A 22,287-nucleotide genomic window follows, 5' to 3' on the forward strand; every position below is an offset into this window, starting at 1 on the left:
GAACGAGGCATCAAGGGCTAATTTGAATAAAAACAAAAGAATATTTAAATGACGGCCATTTTGGAATAAGGTCTATAATCTACTCTAAAAAAATCAATTTTTGGATGTCTTTTTCCTTCCAAAAACCAGAAAAATAAAATAAAACAAAGTCACATGAAGTTAATTCTTATTAAACAAGGTTTTGTTTTTCTGCTGCTCTGAGATTAAAAAAGCAGAATTGGTTATCATGCACAGTATGCCTAACCCCAATCGTAATGCTAACCATTTAAAATCAGTGCTTACAACAACCAAAGGCGTTTTTCCAGACTAACTCATGAAAAACGTACGCTAACCACATCCCCTTACTTCCAGCATCGATTTACTTACCAATATACACGTACTTGCTAGCAATTGATGGACTTTTTGTTGATGTTTCCTACTTTCAATTTTAACCTGGTTTAAAATTAAATTTACCTAGGTTGAAATCATTTCAACCTGAATTTCAAATTTACCGGTAAGATATACATTCCTTTCATCACGCCCTTTCACGGGAACAAATGAGCCCAAAAAATTGACCTGCTCTCAACTGAGTGGCTTCTTACAGTAGCTCAGTTGTTAGAGCTATTGGGGACAATTGCTTAAATTGTCTAGATGAGTGTGAGGATCATTTCTCTCTTTCGTTTTTCCTTTTCGTCGTCTATTTCCTTATCTCTAACTCTTTTCCCCAGATGCTGGACACAGCAATCTCGCTTGTTTGTTCGTGCTTTCAGTCATGATCTTTAATACCGAGCTACGAACCTAGTGGTCGCTTGCTTTTTCGCTGTTGCTTTATCTTTCAATGATTAACGAAGCTAGCTGGTTCTTTTGTACGCATTGCGTAGGTGTCACGCCTTGTTCAATGATAAATTCAATAATCTCCAAGCTGTGAGCGAACTGAAAATTACCTTAACACCCCGGAGGGGGGGGAGGGGGGTACTCCCAGAAAAATTGGGTAGGGGTCTGTGGCCCGCTTCCCAAAACCCTTACCCTATTTATGACCAAAATCTGCGATTTTCCCTACCCTATTTATGACCTGACCAAAAATTTGATACCCAATTTATGACCTGACCCTTAAATCAATACCCTGGTGCAGACCTGCCTGATAATTATTTCCCTAGTTCAGACCAATGTTAAAGGCAATGTTTATATGCTTTTATTAGGTAGGTTACATGATAAAGAAGTAGCTTCTAAATAAAAAACGAATTCAAGACTAGAGTGCAAAAATGGATACCCTATTTATGACCAAAATGGCGGAAAATTGGCCACAATCGATACCCTATTTATGACCAAAAACGGCTGAAAAACCCTACCCTTTGGGGCCGCACATACCTATATAGCCCATAGAAGGGATGACCCCCCCCCCCCCCCCGGGCTTAACACAAATTGAACTCAAGAAGTACCCCTGCAAATGTAAGAGGAAAATTGTAGGGCTTGGTTCAAATGTCGAACTTTTCATGTACTGAACTAATTCCTGTCATTAAACACATGATGAGAGCGGTGTTTACTCGGATTGTTTCAGAGGGCAAATGTCAAAAGTTTTGAATCTGCTGAATGGAATGTCTCGTCTCGTTTCCTTGACTTTGTCTCATAACACGGTATGAATTGACGGATAGAAGAATTTTGTATTCTATTATTGAATTTTTTTTTTTTTTTCCAGAAACTACGGTTAATTCACCGAAGGACCGGTGAGGTACTGGGACTGCACGTTCAATTTGAGCATTATCAAAAGGAAAATGATTGTCCCTTGTTGAACGGGAGTGCTGTTATAATAGAATATGTCGACATGGATTGCACTTCACTGTTACCGCACTTAGACAAATATCTGACCTAAACATACGCAACAACTTTGCTTTGTTTAAACTGAATTGGTCACGTAAACAGCTTTGTTGTTATTTAATGGTTTTCCCTTTATTGATGTATCGGCAATCTTTGATATGAGCATGAAACTTGTTCAGCATGTAATGATTTATTCCCGCATTAATGTGTCTACAGTCTTTCCTAATGCCACATTGTAAGGCCAAAACGATATCGCTTGGAGATTTTTTTCAGAATATTAACTTCTTTACCGCGAAAAAAGTTACTTTTGGGCCTTACGCTTTTTTTCGGCGTTTGTACACAGGCCAGACCAGACAGAACAACATGTGCGGCGTCATTTGAATTTTGTTGGAAATGGTTCAAAATTGGAGATTCAAGTTTATCACAATGTTTCTGTTGCTCTGTCTGATTCGTGATGCAGCCCTTTTCCTCAACAAACGCATCGCAAAGCACTTTGGGATCATTGTTTTGTTGGCTTTCAAGCTTCTCTTTAGATTCTATGCCACACACCACGTACACCCAGAAAGCACAAGGATCTGAAGCCAATTTCTCTGTTGGGTGAAACAAAATGGAAATTGATTGACACCAGCTGACATGCATATCAACTGTCAGTTTCAGTGGCAGTACTTACCCATTTCTTTGACCCTATTCAGCTGAGGAAAGCCTATAGAAAGAAAACAGACATTGTGATTAACCTATTTGACATTACCTCAATTTTTGTCCGATTGGCAATGGTAAACATGTAATCAGATGAAAATTGAATATACTGTTGAAACTCCCTGTCCCGGGGACAAAGAAAAGAAGAGTGGGAGGCCAGAAGGCATTGATCAGCTTCACTTCCTATTTCGTCCTTTCACTGAAAAACTAGTAGGGGCCAGAAAATCAATCAATTTGTCTAAACAATGTCTGTCATCCAATTAAGTGTCTGAAATATTTGTAATCTTGCCAACTATTTGGCTTCTAAAAACTTGTGTAAAACTTTAAATGTTTAAAGGGGAATCACGTTTGAAAATTGAGGTATGGGATCTTACCACGATTCGGAAACTTTTGCTTTGCTGAATTTCCACCCAAACTTTCTCGGGTGTTACTAAAGCATGGAACCGTGGACCCTGGAACTCGCGGAACCACTTCAAAAACGCTATTTGTTTTCACGAAACAACACTAGACTATCATTTCTTTGAAGTTTCCAAAAAATGCCCAGTTTTTTGTTTGTCTTGTTTTTTGTTATTTTCATGGCAACGGATAGTGCGCAAATGCTTGGTGGACTGGACCTGGTCACGTCTTGACCTCTCGTCATGGCTGAATGGCGGAAAGGTTAGGTAAGCAGCTTTTCGCATTGCTTTAACTACACGTAACTTGAAACCACCTATAATATATAGGATAAGTTAAAGAATTACAAACTGGAATACTGTTTTCTGGGCTAGTCACTTGTAATGTGTATGGGTACATCACCACATTGCGAATGAAAATCTAACAGGAGCGTATGGAAAATGTTTGTTGACATTCCAAATGGAACCATGAATCCATCACCTAACAGCAAGATTGGCCTAATCCCCTCATCAGTGTCAAAAAGGTATCTATTTTTAAACCAAGTTTTGCTTGTAAATAAGCTTCAATCGTCTAATTCAATGTAATTTGTACCCAATTCAAACCCTTTGGGAATAAAACGTTTAGTTCCAGGTATTTCCATATCATTTATATAATGGTAATAGACCACTTTTGATGTATTAAAATTTCAGCTTGGCAGCGAGGCCTAGCGGACACAAACAAAGGAAACTGAATGAACATGTTTATTGATTTCTTTTGTTTGTGTCCTCTAAGCCTCACTATCAAGCTGAATTTTAATATATCGAAAGTGGTCTATTGAACTGAGTGGAGTGCAATTTGGTCTGAAATCATACGTGGGATTTCAAGCCCGAGTTCGATTTGAGATCACAAGTATGATTTCAGACCACAATTGCACGACACGAAGTTCACTAACCACTTTATTTCATCCCTTTAGAAATCATACAATAATTATGTCATCGCTAAAATACAGGATTTTAGTCATTACCAATATTTCATTGATCCAGTTGGGAAACGTTGCAAAATTCGCCACACAATGGTTTTCTTTGTCTTTCATTTTCCTGAAATAGAGGTTTTGCACGGCACCCATGTTGCATGGCAGGAACAGTAGATTCTTTTTCCTATGGTAACAAATGTTTTTTCTAATGCAAAACACTTTCATTGTTCCTGCCATGCAACATGGCTGCCGTGCATAACCTCTATTTGATTGGTTACTTTAAACAAGCCTTGAATTCTGATTGACTGTTTTGTTTTAGTGTTCCTTTCTCATTCGCTGGGGAAATGGTGTGATTTAGAGCAAAAAATGGTGCGATTTGTGGCGATTTGGGAATAAATCACACTGCTGAGAGCCAATCAGATTGCAAGGAGCACCAGTGATTTCTAAATGGGTGTAATGAAAATCTAAATGCAATATTATAATCCAAATACAGTAAACAAAGAATCTTAACCTCGGAAGATTTGAATTGGGTACCACATTGAGTTAGCCGATTTGGTCTATTGTTTACTTTCCCGAAAAACTTTTCTGACGCTGATGGGGACAAACCTGATACCAGATTCTTACTCTTGGGTAATGGACTCTTGCTGGAACACAAACCTAACAGATTCAACACAACATGTCTGTTCCTTTTTGTGGTAGTGCACTGTAAGCGCACTACACACTATATCACCGGGTTGTAAGAGTGTAAGAGTGTAAGTCCGTGCACGTGCGTAACTCACGAACATAAACAGTTCTGTTGAAAGCGTGCTTAAGTGTCAACACAAATTGGCAATAATTTGTGACGCTGATGAATAATAAAGCAGCTGCTATCTCCAAAACGATGGGATTACCTGTGATAAATAACCTCATCTAGGAGAGTAAATTTTGGACTTTGCAGAAACAATGGTCAACCTCAAGAGATGGGCGATTGTGATCTTTGTGTTGAATTCGCACATTTCTTGTCAATCTTTAGAACACTTGAAAGAAAAAAAACCTAACTAACAAAAGAAAATCCGGTGTCTTGCCATCATTTTGACACATATGTACATGTATCCTTTGTTTTGCATCAATATTTGTTTCGCATAAAGCAGGCTAAAAAAATCTGTACCTTGCTTAGTTCGCATTTTTGAGCATTAAATTAGAATTTTCGGTCCTATGTTTCTGTTACAGGGTGGTGTATTTTTTAGGTCACCCATCCAGATACTAACCCTGCGCGACAGGCGGTGAACTTTTGTCTTAGAAAGCTGTCAGAGGCTCAGAGTTCATGCTCAAACTTGTGGTAAAAAAGAAGTTGTAAGGGAACCAGCCTCGAAGCCAATTTTTCTCGATTCCGTTTTATTTTCTTCAATCTTTCTGGGATTTAGTATTTTACACGTAACCACATGTCTTCTCAAGGGGCTATTGCACTATAATGATATACGGTACCAAAACAATATCGTGTACTATGAGAGCTACATATTACGCAAAGATTACTTGAATCTCCTGGAAGACATAACGCAGCTCAGTTGACAATAGACTCTTCCACGGTTTTTGGCGCCATCTTGGTTTGGGGGCAAACACAGCAAAATGTATAGTAAATGTATGGGATCTTGGCCGACTTTGAACCGCTGTAGCGCCGCTACAAACAGACAGCTTTCCACAGACATTTATACGACATTTATACTGAGATTATTTTCTTGAAATGTAAAGAACAGATTCAGGCTACAACGACCATGAACGAATTTTTAAGATTCCATACAAACCCTTCTAAAATCATCACGGCAAATTGCAGCGAAATTAGAAGCAACATGAGAAGATTTATTATTCGAATTTACGGATGTCATACCTTGCTTAATGGCCTTATTTTTGTTTAATAAATGATATCAATAAAACTACTTAAAGTAGTGGCAAAAGGTGGAAATCTGTCTCTTTTTAGCGGCGCTACAGCGGTTCAAAGTCGGCCAAAACCCCATACATTTACTGTAAACTTTTCCGTGTTTTCCCTCCAGGCAAGATGGCGGTAAAAAACCGTGGAAGGGTCTATTTTATACAGCATTGTGTTACTGCACTACCACATGTACGCAATACGCACCTATTTTTTTGAAATACAGTGGAACCTCGCTCTAACGAAGCTCTATATAACGAACAAAATTTTAGTTTCTAAAGAAACTGTGGTACTGCGTCGGTGGGAGATTGAAACAGAAATTGATTTTATCAAACGAGTTGATAAAGGTCGAATAACCACCGTGAAATCTTCGTCGGAGCGAATAGAGGAATTGTGGTTGTTGTAGGTTTATATGTGTGCGGAGGAGCTTTGCTATTGGTGGAAATAGGATGACATGAATTTGTGAATAGATTAATGGAATGAGAGGCGTTCATTGATTCCCTGTGGATAGAGTGTGCCCAGTTGAAAAATAAATTTTTGTTCGAGATTTTTACGGCTTTCTGTGTTTCCGTGGTGTAAGGATAGGCCACAAATAGTCATGTTGTGGTGGGAGTGATTAGGAAGATTAAAATGGCGTGCAACTGGTTTTAAGGCATCTGTGTCGTTTTTTTCTACATCTCGTAGGTGTTCGCGAAAGCGGTCTGCCAATCTTCTCCCTGTTTCGCCTATGTAGATCTTTTTGCATAGTGTGCAGGTTACGCAGTAGATGACGTTTGCGGAGATGCATGTAAAGTGGTCAGTGATTTTAGCAGATTAATTAGGTCCTGAGATCTTAACCATGTTAGAAATAAAGGAACAAGTTTTGCATCGTGTGCGTGTACATTTGAAAGTTCCTGGTTGGCTGTCTGACCTGAAAGCGCTCCTAACTAGAAAGTTGCCTATGTTTTTGTCGCGTTTGAATGAAATAAGTGGTGGTAGAGAAAAGATGTGTTTAGTTTCAGGATCAGTCCATAGGTTTGTAGTGCCACTGGTTTATCTACCAGCGTGCACTACAAACCTACCGACTCTCATAACTATTTATTACATTTCATCTCTCATCCACAACACATAAAAAAATGCCATTCCATTCTCTCAATTTCTTAGACTGAGGCGTCTTTGTAGTAACAACTCCGATTTTAACAACAAATGTGAGGAAATGTGCCAGTTTTTCAAAAAACGGGGCTACCCACACTCCGCTGTCACCAGAGGCAAACATCGTGCCTAAGAAATCGATCGAGATACTGCACTACAATCATCACAGAACAAAGAAACCAACAGAATTCCATTCACCCTCACCTACCATACACAAAACCTTGCAGTCAAAAATGTAATTCTCAAAAACTTCAAAATTCTCCGCAATGATCCCGAAACTAAACACACCTTTTCTCTACCACCACTTATTTCATTCAAATGCAACAAAAACATAGTCAACTTTCTAGTTAGGAGCACTTTCAAGTCAGACAGCCAACCAGGAACTTTCAAATGTACACGCACACGATGCAAAACTTGTCCCTTTATTTCTAACATGGTTAAGATCTCAGGACCTAATTGATCTGCTAAAATCACTGACCACTTTACATGCATCTCCGCAAACGTCAGCTACTGCGTAACCTGCACACTATGCAAAAATATCTACATAGGCGAAACAGGGAGAAGATTGGCAGACCGCTTTCGCGAACACCTACGAGATGTAGAAAAAAACGACACAGATGCCTTAAAACCAGTTGCACGCCATTTTAATCTTCCTAATCACTCCCACCACAACATGACTATTTGTGGCCTATCCTTACACCACGGAAACACAGAAAGCCGTAAAAATCTCGAACAAAAATTTATATTTCAACTGGGCACACTCTATCCACAGGGAATCAATGAACGCCTCTCATTCCATTAATCTATTCACAAATTCACGTCATCCTATTTCTACCAATAGCAAAGCTTCTCCGCACACATATAAACCAACAACAACCACAATTCCTCTATTCGCTTCAACGAAGGGCTAACGCTCGAAACATCAGATTTCCAAATCTTTTACGGTGGTTATTCGACCTTTATCAACTCGTTTGATAAAATCAATTTCTATGTAACGAATTCCTCGGTATAACAAACGATATCAGTCTTCAGCCCGGCGAAAGTTACAGTAAAATGTTAGGAACAGAACCTCTATATAACGAACCTCCATATTTATGAAATCCACCGATTACAACGAACATGATCCAGAAGGCCAAACGTAAAATATACCCCGATATAATGAAGAAATGTCAACATCTAACAATATGGTTGGCGGAATAGTGCAAAATTTAAGAAATCAAATTGCTGCCAACCGTCAACAACCAACTTGCAGTTCAAAATTTTCTCCCTAGGTCAGCAAAAAAAAATACGTCCAAATTTTCGACGGCTAATACAATAACCAACAAAAGTAAGTCAACATGGGAGTCAGTGTGGCTTAGTGGTTATCTATCGGGCCTCCCACCACTGCGAGCCGGGGTTCAATTCTGGCTTCGGCCAGCATGTGGGCTGAGTTTCAGTCGATCTCAAGCTGACTCGAGGGTTTTTCTCTGGGTACTCCGGTTTTCCTCCCTCATCAAAATCGACTCACAGCTAATTAACATCTAGCTGTGGTGCTGTGCTCCGACATCAAACATGGACTGTATAGCGGCAGCCAGACGCGCCTTTGTATGCTTTCAGCCCGATGTCGTGAGCCGCACCCTTCGCAATTCAGTCCTCGACTGCAAGTAAGGGTGATTAGCACTAGCAATATTTATTTATTTATATTTATAACATCAACAACAACTAATCACTTCAAAACCAACATCGGAAAGCAGTGTCCAACAGGTTTAAAGTACAGGTCACTTTTCACAGGTCACCCGTTACAGAACCTTTACTAATAATAAACGTAAACCTCATTATGCCTAAAAGCGATGTTTAGGCCTAAAGTTATCCAGTTTGAAGGTTTTGGTTTCCTTTAGTATAGGTAAAACAAACGCACTTTGAACAACAATTTTGGGACGAGGGACTGGCTATGGTCGGGGGAGGTTGGAACCGAAAAATTCCTGCATGCTGGCAGTGGAACGGAGCTGTCTCGAGAGTTCTGAGTGGAGCTTTTTTTTTATATATTTGTAAGAGCTTGTCTTAGGTTTTAAGCAATTGAAAGCGTCAAACATTACTACAAACGTTTCCTAAAATGTTATTTACAGTAACCGTTCAGATCCAGAAATGCTGGGTAGCGCAAGGTAACACCATTAAAACAATTATACCTCGAATTTACGAACATTTTGTTTGTCTTTCTGCAAATTCGTTATTTCGAGATCTTCGATATAACGAACCAATTTCCCCAGTCCCTTGGCACTTCGTTAAATCAAGGTTCCACTGCAGGTGGTTTCAACTTACGTTTAGAGTCGTTAAAGCAATGCAAACGGCGGCTAACCTTGCTCCCTCTGCGAAAGCTTTCCGCCATTCGGCCATGACAAGAGGTGACCAGGTCCAGTCCACCGCGCTTTCGCAGGCTATCCGCTGTCATATTCAGGCGTTATCAGTACAAATTAACCCTTTCACCGCCGAGGGATCGTCTGGCGTTAGACAGAGTAAAATCTATAAGTGTCAATTGGCATTTATGGCGGTGAAAGGGTTAATTAACATGAATTTGCCTCCACGTACAAAGGAGTAATGTGTTTCAACTTTCTCAAACATTTGATCTTTCAGTTAAGAACCTTAACACACAAACAGTCCAAGGTGACAAATTGAAGCAAAATGAAATTGGTAGCGTTTTATTTTCATTCACGGTTTGAACCAATGAAAAATAATGCTTATTGATGTTAGGAGAAAATCGATGTTTATTGATTAAACTTGTTTGCAAACAAGTGGTTTCGCCTGAATTTCTTCGTCACTATCTAATAAAAGAAATAAAAACAAATTGTTGAGTTATATAAGCGCTTGGAATTTTTTGAGAACACTGTAGAAGTGCGAGAAACACTCACCTACGGCTCGTGCTTCTCTAGCACTTCTCTCCATCTCGTGGTCTTAAAAGTTCCCGCTTGCTTATAAAACTCAACAATGCACTCGGCGCGTTTTTCATTTCTTTAATCTATGTCATAATTAGAACTTTCGAACAAGTCACTGTACGAAAGTTAAATAATTATTAGACCGTGCAAGACAGTTCTACATCTTGTCATAAGAACTTTAGGAAGTGCATGTTGGATTACTGATAGGGCAAGAGTAAAATTAATAGACAAGTCTCAGATCTTCTTTTCAGCGAGTGAGCTCCAGCCAACTACGGATACCACTACAAATTGGCTTAAAATGAAAAACATGGACTATTACTGGCTTTTGATAAGGAACCCCAAGTACAAACACACATTGAAGGGGAGTGAAAAATGGCAGAGAGATTTATAGTCAGACGCCACTATGATTGATTCTTTCTTCAGCCGTGTGAAGTATATCTCAAGCGATAACAAACTGAGAAAATTTCAAGCTCCTGCACAGAATAGTTGTCACTAGTGGTCTCGAAAATTATCCATACCTTTTGTAATTGCCACTGGTCTAAAGAATTTTACTCGGAAGTCATTAAATGGTTTAATGAGGAAAATGCTGCCTCTCTTTCTATCTCCAACTGAAATTCTCTTCGGCAAAGCACTCGTCAAGTGCGATCCAACAATACGAGAATTAAACTGTACCTTCTCTTCGCTAAATATTATATGTACACGCAAAAATTTGTACAAAATAAAATATCTTTACAAGAACTTAAAATGAAGTTCTACTCTAGATTTCTGAAACGTTGCTTTCGTAATACTTAATTTATAAGAAGTTTGTGCAGTTAAGATGCCATAACCATTTTTTTGCAAATAGAATACAAACGTCGCACTTCTGCCGTGTCGAACTCAATTGAATTGAGTTCGACAAAAGTTGGACACCTAATTCGGACGTACAGTTTAATTGCGCCGCATTTATATCATGTTGGACCTGCCGCATTTTGGACAGCGGAAGTCGTAGGAATGTCTTGCAAATATGTTCATACCTTTTTTAAGCAATGGAGGACTTTTTCCGCGTTTACATAGCCTCATCTCTCTTTTTACTGGGTTGCCAAACCCAGTCGGAATCTGCGTTTCATGTCGTCGTTTTAGTTTTATTTTTATTTTTTTTCCTGTCACTCCCCTGCTAAGTAGTGTCTTTGTGGGTAAAGTCATCTGCGCGTATTTTGGTAGATTTTATCTGGTGGTATTCTTCTGATATTTTGATTTTATGTGGTGGACACAGTAGAATATTTAATTAACCTGCAATGGCGTCGAAAGTCATTGTAACGCGAATGGCGTTTTAGTGGATCTTTAAGGAAAATATACCCTTACGGAGCTCAAGAATGGAACTTTAATTGGATAAACAAGACGGGCGGGGAAAAATATATATCCGGAATCTTAAAAGCGATGAGTAATGGTCATCGACAACAATTGCATCTTTGGCCGTCAGATATCAGAGCTTTGTTTCTAGTATTATTTTACTAACTGTGCTGTTATGGACAACACTGAAACCAAATGGCAACTTCTGTATGGGTTTAAAAGGAATCGAACGCCTTGAATGCGTCACAGTGTTAACTGAAGTCGCATCTCAGTTGTCTCGCAATTTACATTTATTTTGTACTCAACTCTGCACATTCTTGTCCATTTATGTCCATCCATGCTTCTCTTTCCTTTTTGCAGTATTTCTTTTTGTTGTTCAACAGTTTTAAGTGGTTGTTGCAATGTTTCATTCTACGTTTTGGAATTATATCATTTTGGGTGACATAGCCCCTTTAAAGAAGAAACGAGTGAGTTTCACTCCAGAGCGTGTTTTGTTATCTTTGAACTGAAAGACCTCAAAACAGGACCGGACATAACAAAATAATTAAACGTGTGAACCTGTGAGCCAAAGGGCCACTGCTGGCATGACGTCTGGGTGACCCCTCAAATGGTCTTCGTGACTGCCCCCCACCCCCACCCCAATTTACTGGAACACTGCAGTTCAATATCACCCAATTCAGCGCCGTCTGTTTTTGTGTAACCTGTACGACAGGCAACCCAGTTTACGCTCACAAAGCGTCTAGTTTCCGTGTTACCATAGCCCAAACACGAGCGGGTGTTGGGAGAATTCTCGACAGTTATGCAAGCCCGAGACGCAGTCGAGGGTTTGCATAACTATCGAGAATTCTCTCTACTCCTGCTCGTGTTTGGATGAGGCTATGTTAACAGGGAAAATAGTCCTCTATTGCTTTTATAAAATATTTCTCAAAAATAATTCGACAAATGAAGGAAAATGCTGGTGTTTTTTTTACCTCTTGATTTAAACAGATTTTCTTGATTCGCGCTCATATTTCCTACCAGCCAATCAAAACGCGCGTCAAACAACACCTATCCAATCAAAATTCGTGTGATGTCACTGCCGTGTTTACACAGCTATTGACCAATGAGAAAGCGCGTACCATCCTAATTATTTTATAAAATAATGTATACATTTAATTTGACACGACAGACATGTTCTGAATTGGTGCCGCATTTCTGCCGCAAGTTCGAGACAGCCTGTCAAACTTGCGGCAGAAATTCGATAGGTGATTCAGATGTCGCAATTATGCCGTGTCGAACTCAATCCAGTGTGAGTTCGACTCGACAGAAGTGCGACGTTTGAATTGAGCCTTAGCCCTTAACCCCAGTTCAGTGTAGTGTGAATGTAGTTCTCAGTGCTAGATATTTATAGAAGTGCATTTGTTTTTTTTCTGTTTATTTGTCAAAAAATAAATTAATTAAGAATGTTGGATTAGATGCTACACTTCCGGTTCCCGTTTTCCACATATTATGACCCCGTTGCGCGTTGGGGGCCGTGTGCTTTTATTGTAGAATGCTGTGCGTGAAATAAAGACAAAAGAGAAATGTGTCACAGTGCACTGCTTCATAACAGCTTTCCTTCGCGTTACGGAGTTCAAAGGAGTACTGTGACGATACATAATATTGGGCCTGATTGCATGGTGAGTTTCAGCCCGGGCTGAAATTTTGTTGCGATTACATGCTCAATTTTAGCCCGGGCGCAAAACGCAAATTTCCATGAGAAAATTTACTGAGATGCGAAAACACAAACGATACGCATGCTCACGTTATTTCTTCAGCCCGGGATGAAAAAATGATGGCGATTACATGGATTTTTCAGCCCGATTGCCCGCGCTGAAAAATCCTAGCCCGGTTCAGGGGCTGAAAATTAAAAACACCAAAAAATTATTAGACACGTTCAACTGACACTTTCCTCGCCAGGGAACATAAGTCGTATCCTTGAAGCTCGGTTGAAGGTTGTTTTCATTGCAATGAATTGGTTAAATAGAGTACTGTGAGAAAAATCTCTTCGCTTACCACGCATGGCATCCACCAAAAGATGGTCGTAGTCGTTTTCAGGGCAGAGTCTAACCTTCTTGGTGAAGACAAGTTGATTGAAAATGAGCTTGCGAAGACCATTGGTAAAATTGCCAAAGCAGTTGCTTGAATCCAAACATCTTGCCAATCCCTAACATAAAATGAATAACAAAGTTTAGTATATCTGGCCTGGGTTCAATTGCGAGAGCTCTTCTCTTTACTGAGGGAAAGAAAAGCTCTGGGGAACCCTGAAATAAAGTGTCTTCTCATTGGTTTTCGTGAAGAACAATCAAAAGCGTCTCTGATTAGTGTTTTCCAGAGCCTTGGGTCGATCCGAGGCTCTGTAACGAGAATGGCTTCCAACAGACTTATTTTCGTGACTTATGCACGCTCTGCACTAACGTACAGCTACGTCAGCATTTACAAGAGTCAGAAACTCGTTAATACATACAGTAGAGCACAGGAGACCTCCAGATAAGGTAAGACAAGCTATAGATAAACTCCAGGGAGCGTACGAAACTTAAATCTCAAGAAACGAAAAGTATGCCAAACTCAATGATGATGATGACGCTTATGCCAAAGAAAAAGAGTGGCTTGCCGATTGCTAGCAAATATTTATGAATCTAGAAGTAGATGCTAAAATGTTTATTGAAAATATAAACCAGTCTGGTTCAAATAACTTAAAAGAAATTGGTGATTTGAGTAAAGGAAAGGAAAGCGTTTTTAAGCAATGGAGCACGTAAAAGCGAGGGAATTTCAAATATGCCGAAGATAACACCTAGCAAGGATTCTCACAGCTCTGGAATGACAGTTATTCAATCCATTGACCAAGCCCTTCCGGACATTAGTGCTAAGCAAAGCGCGTCTTCAGAAGAAGTAATTGACAGCGTCCATACAGCTGATGACATGCAAAATCACGCAATGAACAGCGTAAAAAACGCCACATTGACACCGATCGCTAGTACAGAACAACTGTCCCAAAGTACATTTTAAACTGGCGCCTGCACGTTCAAACTAGAAAAACCGAAGCTACCTGTTTTTGCCAGAAACGTAAGAGATTATGCAATCTTTCGTTCCGATTTCAAGCACGCAATAAAAGGAAAGGAAAGTACGCGAAGAGAGATGCGGTAACGCTTCTGCGACCCTGCTTACGAGATAACCGATAGACCTGATTAAAGGAATCGCAAGCGATCATGATGCCGCGTGGGAGTATCTAGACTCCATTTAAGGCGATCCGCGATTTGTATCAGACAGATTTGTAACACAGGATTTAGTCCAATTCAAAGCCTTACAGGAAGGGGAAGACGTGCGATTCTGTGACCTGGTACATCTTGTAAAAAAATGTTACAATACTCTGAAAGAGGTCGGACTCCTGGGGGGGGGGGGGGGGGTACTCCCTTATAAGGGCTTAATGGGGACGTGCGGCTAGCCAGGGTATGTTTTTCGGGATTTTTGTCTTGAACAGTGTATCGAATTTATCTTTTTTTGTCTTAATGAGGGTATCGATTTATCAACTTTTGTCTTAAACTGGGTTAAATGTCTTAAACAGGGTATCAACAATCGGAATTCTGTCTTAAAATGGGTAGGAAAATCAGCGATATTTTTCTTAAACAGGGTCAGAGTATGAGGGGCCGCGCCGCACCTCCCCACTCAGGGATATATCGAGTACCCCCCGGGGTCGGACTCCCCAGCGATATGGACAACGACCACATGCTGTCAGTCATAGAGCAAAAGATGTGCCCTAACGACAGAAAGGTTTGGGCCAGAGATTTGGAAAGAGAAAAGAAGCCCGCTACACTGCATGCGTTAATGAGTTGGATGACTGCGGAGATGAAATCGCGAATGCGCGCCACAGCTCCGATCAGACAAGATCAACAACACTGTTTGGCAAAAATGCTGGTTGTGCAAAACCTCAACGCACTGGCCTGATCAATGCGCGAAATTTGCAACCCTCGCCATCAATGACCGCATCGCAACCGCCAAAGCCAACCACGTGTGTTTCAGTCGTTTAAAGAGGGCCAGAAGAGGACATAAAATGGATAACTGCAGGCGCAACTAACAGTGTACAACGCTGGAGAAGGGAACGAGAGGTCCACAACATCACTATCAGTTACTTCATGAAAGTAATGCCGTCAAGATTAGCGTCGCTATCACAGTCAGTACAAAGGAAGCTATACTCCCTGTACAACAATGTGTACATGGATGACATATGTGAGTCAAAGGATACTGTGAAAGAAGCTAGAAAACTGACCGAAGACAAAGATAAGGTCTTAAAAGCTGAGCCGCTTTTTCCTCTGTATTGCATTTTTCGGCATATCTTTAGAAGCTCTGATAAGGTTACATGATGTTACAAACTCTTTCCTTGGGCACAAAACCGTTCGTTACTTTCAAAAAGTGGTTTCATCGCTTTTTCCTTTGTTCAGGAATGAAAATCGAATTTTTATTGTCAACTGGAATTAATAACAATTGTCTGTACTCTTTTGGACATAAAGAAAAAGTTGATTTGTTTAGTTTGTTTTGCTCTAAAATGCGACCGAACAAGTGCCTTTTAATCCGTTTGCCCAACTGGTTTTCGATGTGCCTCGACAGTGACAAGAAAATTTTGCCCCTATGTTTTATAAACAGGTAATCGCAATGAGTTCTCGTAAAATTAGGGTGAATTTCACTAGCTTGTGTTTTCCGAAGTTTGTTTAAAGCACCTAAACGTTATTTAAGTGTTAGAGCGGATTTTGTTTGAAGTTCGTCCTTTCTTGGTTGCATTGCCGTATTTTACCCATTCTTGTTCCAAGCCAACCTGGCGTGTTTCAGTGAAATAGATCAAAATGTGAATGATCTCGTTTTCAGAGATAAGTGGAATAAAGTAAGTACATCAGTAAAACTCTTTTTTGACCATGAACTGACAGAGTTTTTTTTATGGCTTCTAATTTTAGCGTGATTCCTATTCGCTGGCTATTGACAGTTGACTCTGAAATGGCTTTTTTCCTTTTCCATTCGCTCGCTGAGGGTGCGCTTGTTTTCTTTTAAGACTCATGCGGTTCAAGAAAAAATCATTGCCAAACTACGGTGGCCCACAAGGGACATGCGGCAAATTAAAGAATGTTGCTGCAAATTAAGACATCAAAAGTATGCGCGCGCACTGAAGGAAGGGCAGATACAAAACACAAGTCACAGGTCATTGTTTTAACAATATCCTAAACATTCATTAAAGCTAACCTTAGGCTTAATTAGACCTAATGTTAGCATTTGTAAACAGTTAGAGTTGTCTCTGTATTGCTAAAACAATGTCCTGTGACTTGGGTCCTGTGACCTGTGACCTGTGACCTCTGTTTTGTACCTGTCCTTCCTTCAGTGCGCGCGCATACTTTTGATGTTTTAATTTGAAGCAACATTCTTTATAATTTGCAGCAACTTTATTTTATTTGCAGCAACTCTTTAATTTGCATCATGTCCCTTGTGGGCCATGAATTCCTTGGCCTTGTGGGCCATGAATTCCAAAGTACATTTCACTCGAAAAACCGATATCGTACTCATGGCTTCGTGATTCATGCGATGTCGGTTTTTACCGTAAAATGTACCGAGGAATTCACTAGTTAGGCAATGAATTTTTCTATAGAAGAAAGCAAAGAAAATGATTTAATTATTAAAGCAGCAACCGGAAGTATCAAAAAGCGGACAATTCGAAACCTTTTATTTTCACTAACCCTACAGGCAGTAAGAATAAATAACCACGGAGCTCCGCTTTTAGGCTTGGCTAAACCTATATATTAAGCACGTTCGCGCGAAAATCTTCTCAAATTGAAATTTGTTTTATTTCTAGCCTGAAGTTAGGTCATAAATTACTTATTCCAAAAGTGAGGAAAAATTGGGAGGTCACCGACTTTGTTTCGGAGAAAAAGGCAAGGGAAAAATGCCCTAATTTCGATAGATAGGTCATCATAACGAGATGTAGCCTTATCTACTCATCCGTCGAAAATCCTAAAAATAATATGTTAGAGTGAAATATTTGTGTCAATACAAATATAGGAGTGGGTTTTTTAGATGATTGTATGCCACTAGGGATGTCGTTAACAGTGGAGTTAACCTCACGAGCGTTTTCGCAAGCGCTACCCATTGAAACCACTTCCGGAACTCAGGACACAAGGAAAGAAGATTTCTTTTCATTTCATCATATTTTGTAGATTGTAAGAAGAGCGAGTGATTCATATCTTAAAAAATAGGGGTCACCGATGATCTAAACGACTAAAATCGATGTGATGTTGCGAAGAGTTTGTCACGATTTTGCGTGACCTGTCGGGAAAGGACTGGAACCCAAGACACCATCGCTCGATGAAAAGTTTTTGTCAAAAAAAAAAAAACTTTCTCAAGCATAACGACGAAGTTTCAAGCAGGCGTTATCTTTATTTAGTTAGTGTTTTCTATCATATCTCTCCATAGCCGTCTTTCTCATCTTCTGGAGTGTGTTTTTTGTAAAATATAATCTCGGTCTGTTTCCTCACAGGTTAGCACTATTCAAGTGGATTAGGAAGAGGAGATAATTCTGCTCTATTTTCGTGAAAGTAAAAGAAGAGAACTTCAAAAACATGAATTCATTTTGAACTAAAAAGTTCGTAACGTAATAAAAACATTTTAAAAAACCAACCCCATTAAATTTACGCAACGTCGCTGACTAAAACTAACTTTCTCGAGTTTTCAAAACTTTCAACCACTACTCGATTGGGCCGTTGGCAAAACCCGGATCGGATCGGATCGGATCGGATCGGATTGACAAAACTCGGACCGGATCAAGAACACCAGAACACGTGCTCGGATTCTGTGCCTTTCTCTCTTCTGTAGTCGTCTCCTTATTTATTGAGACTCGTCGAAATGTTTTTTTTTTCCAAAGGTGATTACAGATTCCGAAGCGGAATTATGAAAGATACGATGTGACGAATTGACGTCAATAAGCGAATTGACTGAGGACACAACGATCTTCTTCTTCAAACATGAAAACTGGTGACAATTCTTTATTTTACCCCAGTCCCTTCTAATTGCACAATATCCTGATTTAGCAACAGAACGGGAATGTCAGTTGACGATGGCGAGCAGAATCCCATCTATTGTGCGGGCTCTCCTTTCGTCAACGGACGCTCCCTTTCTGTTGCTAAATCAATCTATTGTGCAATTGTCAGGGACTGGGGTAAAGTAGAAAAATGTTGTCAGTTTTCATGTTTGAAGAAGAAGACCGTTGTGTATGCAGTCAATTCACTTATTGACGTCAATTCGTCACAACGTATCTTTCATAATTCCGCTTCGGAATCTGTAATCACCTCTGGAAAAAAAGCATTTCGATGAATCTCAATAAATGAGGTGACGACTACACAAGAGAGAAAGGCAACTTCTTCTGGTGACCATCCGGTCCGTGCTTTGTCAATCCGATCCGGTCCGATCCGATCCGGTCCGGTCCGGTCCGGTCCGGTCCGATCCAGATTTTGCGAACGGCCCTCCATTAACTACCTTTTCCAGCCTCCCGGTCCTTTCTTGTTAAAGTTTCATGGTGAATTGGAAATAAATGTGTCATACTTTAGCCGACCTGAAAAATTTTCTTAACTAATGCTTGAAGTAATGCGTGACATATTACAGTCGCGTTACTTGTGCAGTAAAAGTTGCACACAAACAATTAGCACGAAAGTCCTTAAGGTGGCTCTATAGGGTATTTTGGCGCGCGAGGTATGGGTACGAGGATGGTGCGAGCGCGCGAGACTTTAAAGTCTGAAAACAAAAACAAACAAATGGCCACCAAAGTTGCATTTCGCTTACTCTCCTGTTTCATTACTCGACGGACTTTACAGCAAACCAGTGCTAGACTGACTTTTAATAATGAACGGTTTTCGCCCGTTTCAAGTGCACGAGCACTTACTACGGTTCTGACAGCGAGAAACGAGAGCCATGATTTTACGTCCGGGACCGATCGACTTTATTTTTGGATGGTTGGAGGCTTCGTTTAGGGTGCACAGGAGAAGGAAGAGGATGAAAATATACAAGTACGTGATCAGAATGGAAGGTTCTCGAAAAAGAAAATTGCCAGAAGAAACTCGGAGGAGAGGACTCACGGAATAGGAGAATGGAGGGCGAAAAGAAAAGTGGAATTTAACAATGCAGGGAAAGCATCTCCCCCAAGAGAAGAGTAACCCTTTCTATTTAGGTTGGATTTCAACTTTTTTGGTCAATTGTGGCATTAAGCAATAAACCGAGCTTCACCTTGATTTAGCTACTTCACAATGAGATTTGAGATTGCCATTCTTTTGTTCTCAAACGTCCAATTCTTTGGCAACATCCAAACAAATATTCCTGTACTGTCAGAACTTTAACATGGACATTTTTCTTTCTTCGTACTGAGTAAAACAAACCAAATCGTTTTAATAAAAAAGAAAATAATCTTTTCTCCAGAAAGGATAGTAAAAACATGTAGAATCAAGGGAGGTTACATAAAAAAATTTTAAAATGTCCTGATGTTGTTGTAAATTTTAACCAGAAACTATTACAACAAGAAAAGAGCATTCCACATGGTTGTAGGATCATCGACTTAGATGTCATGAGAAGATATTTTTAAAGTTGTCAGTATTGCAAATCAGATGAGATCTATTTTATGCTCCTGCAGAAACAACTTAATAAACAACTTAATGTGTGCACTAAACATTCCTTCAATGAGACCAGTCACTTTCAAGACCAGAGAACGAGAAATTGGATCTGCAGTTGAGAGTGTTGCCAAAACAAGCTGCATGAATGCACTATCAGAAGAGAAACTGAAGTGCTGCCATAAAAAATGGGTTGAAAGTAGGTGAGGAAGGCTGTGTTAGTGTCCCATGCTCGTATGACATGGGATGGCAAAAAAGGGAAAAGGGTTATAATTCATCAACAAGTCATCCTGCAGTTATGGGGTTGACACATGGGAAGGTTCTGGGATACACAGCTAAAACAAAAACCTGCAGACAATGTGCGAATGCTAAAACAACAGGGAAAGAACTAAAGAAGTATGATTGTAGGCAAAACCACTCAGCATCATCAAAAGCTACGGAGCCTTTGGTAGCTGTTGATCTCTTTACTGACTGAAATCTTACAATCAAATGCAAAACTTTTTGTTTATGTTGGACTCAACAACAGCTGCATACATTAGGCAGAAAGTCCCCTATCCAGTAGAAAAATGGACAGACATTGCCCACGCTAAGTGGTCACTCACTACAAGGTTGTACGATCTAAATCAACGCCACATCTAACCCTTTCTCCATAGAAAATTGAATTCCCAGAAACATCCCAAAACTAATCCATCAACCTTCATTGGATTTGTTACGTTTTTCCAGGGCAGTAAGTATCTGATTCACTGCGTTACGAATTTTCCGCTCCCGCGTATGTGCAGCGGTTTTCCTTTCGAAAGGTAAAATCACTCATGCATATCGGAAGGTGAAAAGTAAAACATGCATAAAATGATCAAACAGACATACACCTTATTCCAAAATTGCCGCTACTTAGATATTCTTTTGTTCTTATTCAAATTAGACCTTGATGCCTCGTTCAAGGCAAAATATTCTTTTGAATTTTCAGCTCAAGAACGAGGCATCAAGGGCTAATTTGAATAAAAACAACAGAATATTTAAATGAAGGCCATTTTGGAATAAGGTCTATAATATGGTTAGACTTGCATGTTGAATGATGAATGTGCAGTAGCGCTTCCGAGAGTAATGTCACAAAGCGAAACTCGAATGTAGAATTGTGAAACTCGAATGTAGAATTGTGACTTCGCATGTCGAAATGTGACCAAGATGAAAAGTGAAACAAACGTAAAATGCGAAAGTTGAATTTTGATGGGGATATAACGCCATACATAGGCTCAAAAAACCCCAAAGTAAGATGCTATGGTACCAGTGAAAGTTATGACTTTAGAGTAGCTTGTAGCCTGTGTACAGCCGCCCACTCTCCGCAAAAAAAAAATCGGAAAGGAGGGTCTGTGATTTACCGTTAGTAATCGTGTTCCGGAATAATTTTGCACACATTATTAAGTGATCTACGCTGACCAAAATTTGCGTGGCTCGTATTTCTTTGGAGCTAAATTCTCAAAATGGTGGTCAATGAGGTAGATTTAAAACGTGCATTGAAGAGCGTCTCCGATAGTTTTAAGATACCTTGGCTTTATAGGATAGAAGCACTCTTTAAAGGAAAGGATGTATTTGCAAGTCTTCCAACCGGGTACGGCTCTGATCTTCAGGCGCAGCATAGATCGTTGCCGATGAGCGATGGGCTGTTATTTTCCTCGATATGTCCACATCTCAAACGTTCCAGGGCTGCCACCCTGCCAGCAGAGCCTTTCTTTTGCTTGCTCGATTTTGGTGTTCTCGAGAAAGGCTCTGCATGAATCGAGTAAGATCTGTATTGAATATGCACTGCATGTTGCCAGGATACAGTCTCGAACCCAAGCCTAATATGCCAGATCTCGCCGCCATCTTGGTTTTTCATGGTACAGCAGGCTCAATTATAACCATCGGTTTTGTCACTAAAGGGACGCTCGCACTGGAATAACCGGTTTGACGAGAGAAAACAAGATTGACTAGTCCAGAAGCTCGGGCTGCGGCGGCTTCAAAGAGTTGACGCGATTCGGGCAGAGCCTACTTTTCTCCTCCTCAGTAAAGAAAAAGACAAAAAGAGGCTCTGCTCGCAGGGTGCAGGGCAGCACGCTTTGTAGATTGTTCTTGAGAATGGCTAGGCTTGTCCGAGCAAGGAGTTGGGATTACATTGACTGGTAAGGGATAGCGGGAGACGTTTTCGAGTGGACAATCTTTTGAATAGTGCTATATATATTCACCTCGTGAAGATTCGTCAGGAGCGCTTTCGTTTCTTTAGCGCTGACAACAATTCCTACAAATGTACGTAGAATCAATTTCCACTTTACACTTCATAGATAACAATTCCGCTCGTGCTTTGAAAGAAAAACCTCTTTGACCATTAAAAATATTTTTATTCGTATTTTTTACCGTGTGCAAAGTACACACGAACTCATCGTAAAATTTCTTACGGTGGTTCTCACGGTTTCTCACGGAGAACTAAAAATAAAAGCCAATCAAAACTTGTTGTTTCAATGATGTAATGATCGATGGGTAATAACCATTCAAATCATT

General features: G+C 40.0%; 2 protein-coding genes across 2 annotated transcripts in view; one reads left to right on the plus strand and one right to left on the minus strand.

The window, feature by feature from the left end:
• The window catches only part of LOC138022391 (AN1-type zinc finger protein 1-like), a 185,980-nt gene extending 183,981 nt beyond the window's left edge, over positions 1 to 1,999 (plus strand). Inside the window, exon 10 of the mRNA XM_068869512.1 lies at positions 1,676 to 1,999. Coding sequence (XP_068725613.1) covers positions 1,676 to 1,849 — 174 coding nt within the window. The 3' untranslated portion in view covers positions 1,850 to 1,999. The remainder of the gene's footprint in view (positions 1 to 1,675) is intronic.
• LOC138022392 (uncharacterized) overlaps positions 1,901 to 22,287 on the minus strand; it is a 32,641-nt gene continuing 12,254 nt past the window's right edge. The window contains exons 3-5 of the mRNA XM_068869514.1: positions 13,142 to 13,292; positions 2,465 to 2,497; positions 1,901 to 2,384 (exon numbers count right to left, since the gene is read on the minus strand). Of these exons, the coding sequence (XP_068725615.1) occupies positions 2,017 to 2,384; positions 2,465 to 2,497; positions 13,142 to 13,292 (552 nt within the window). The 3' untranslated portion in view covers positions 1,901 to 2,016. The remainder of the gene's footprint in view (positions 2,385 to 2,464; positions 2,498 to 13,141; positions 13,293 to 22,287) is intronic.

The sequence above is a fragment of the Montipora capricornis genome, chromosome 10 (assembly GCF_036669925.1).
Source record: "Montipora capricornis isolate CH-2021 chromosome 10, ASM3666992v2, whole genome shotgun sequence".
In the NCBI taxonomy this organism is placed as follows: domain Eukaryota; kingdom Metazoa; phylum Cnidaria; class Anthozoa; order Scleractinia; family Acroporidae; genus Montipora; species Montipora capricornis.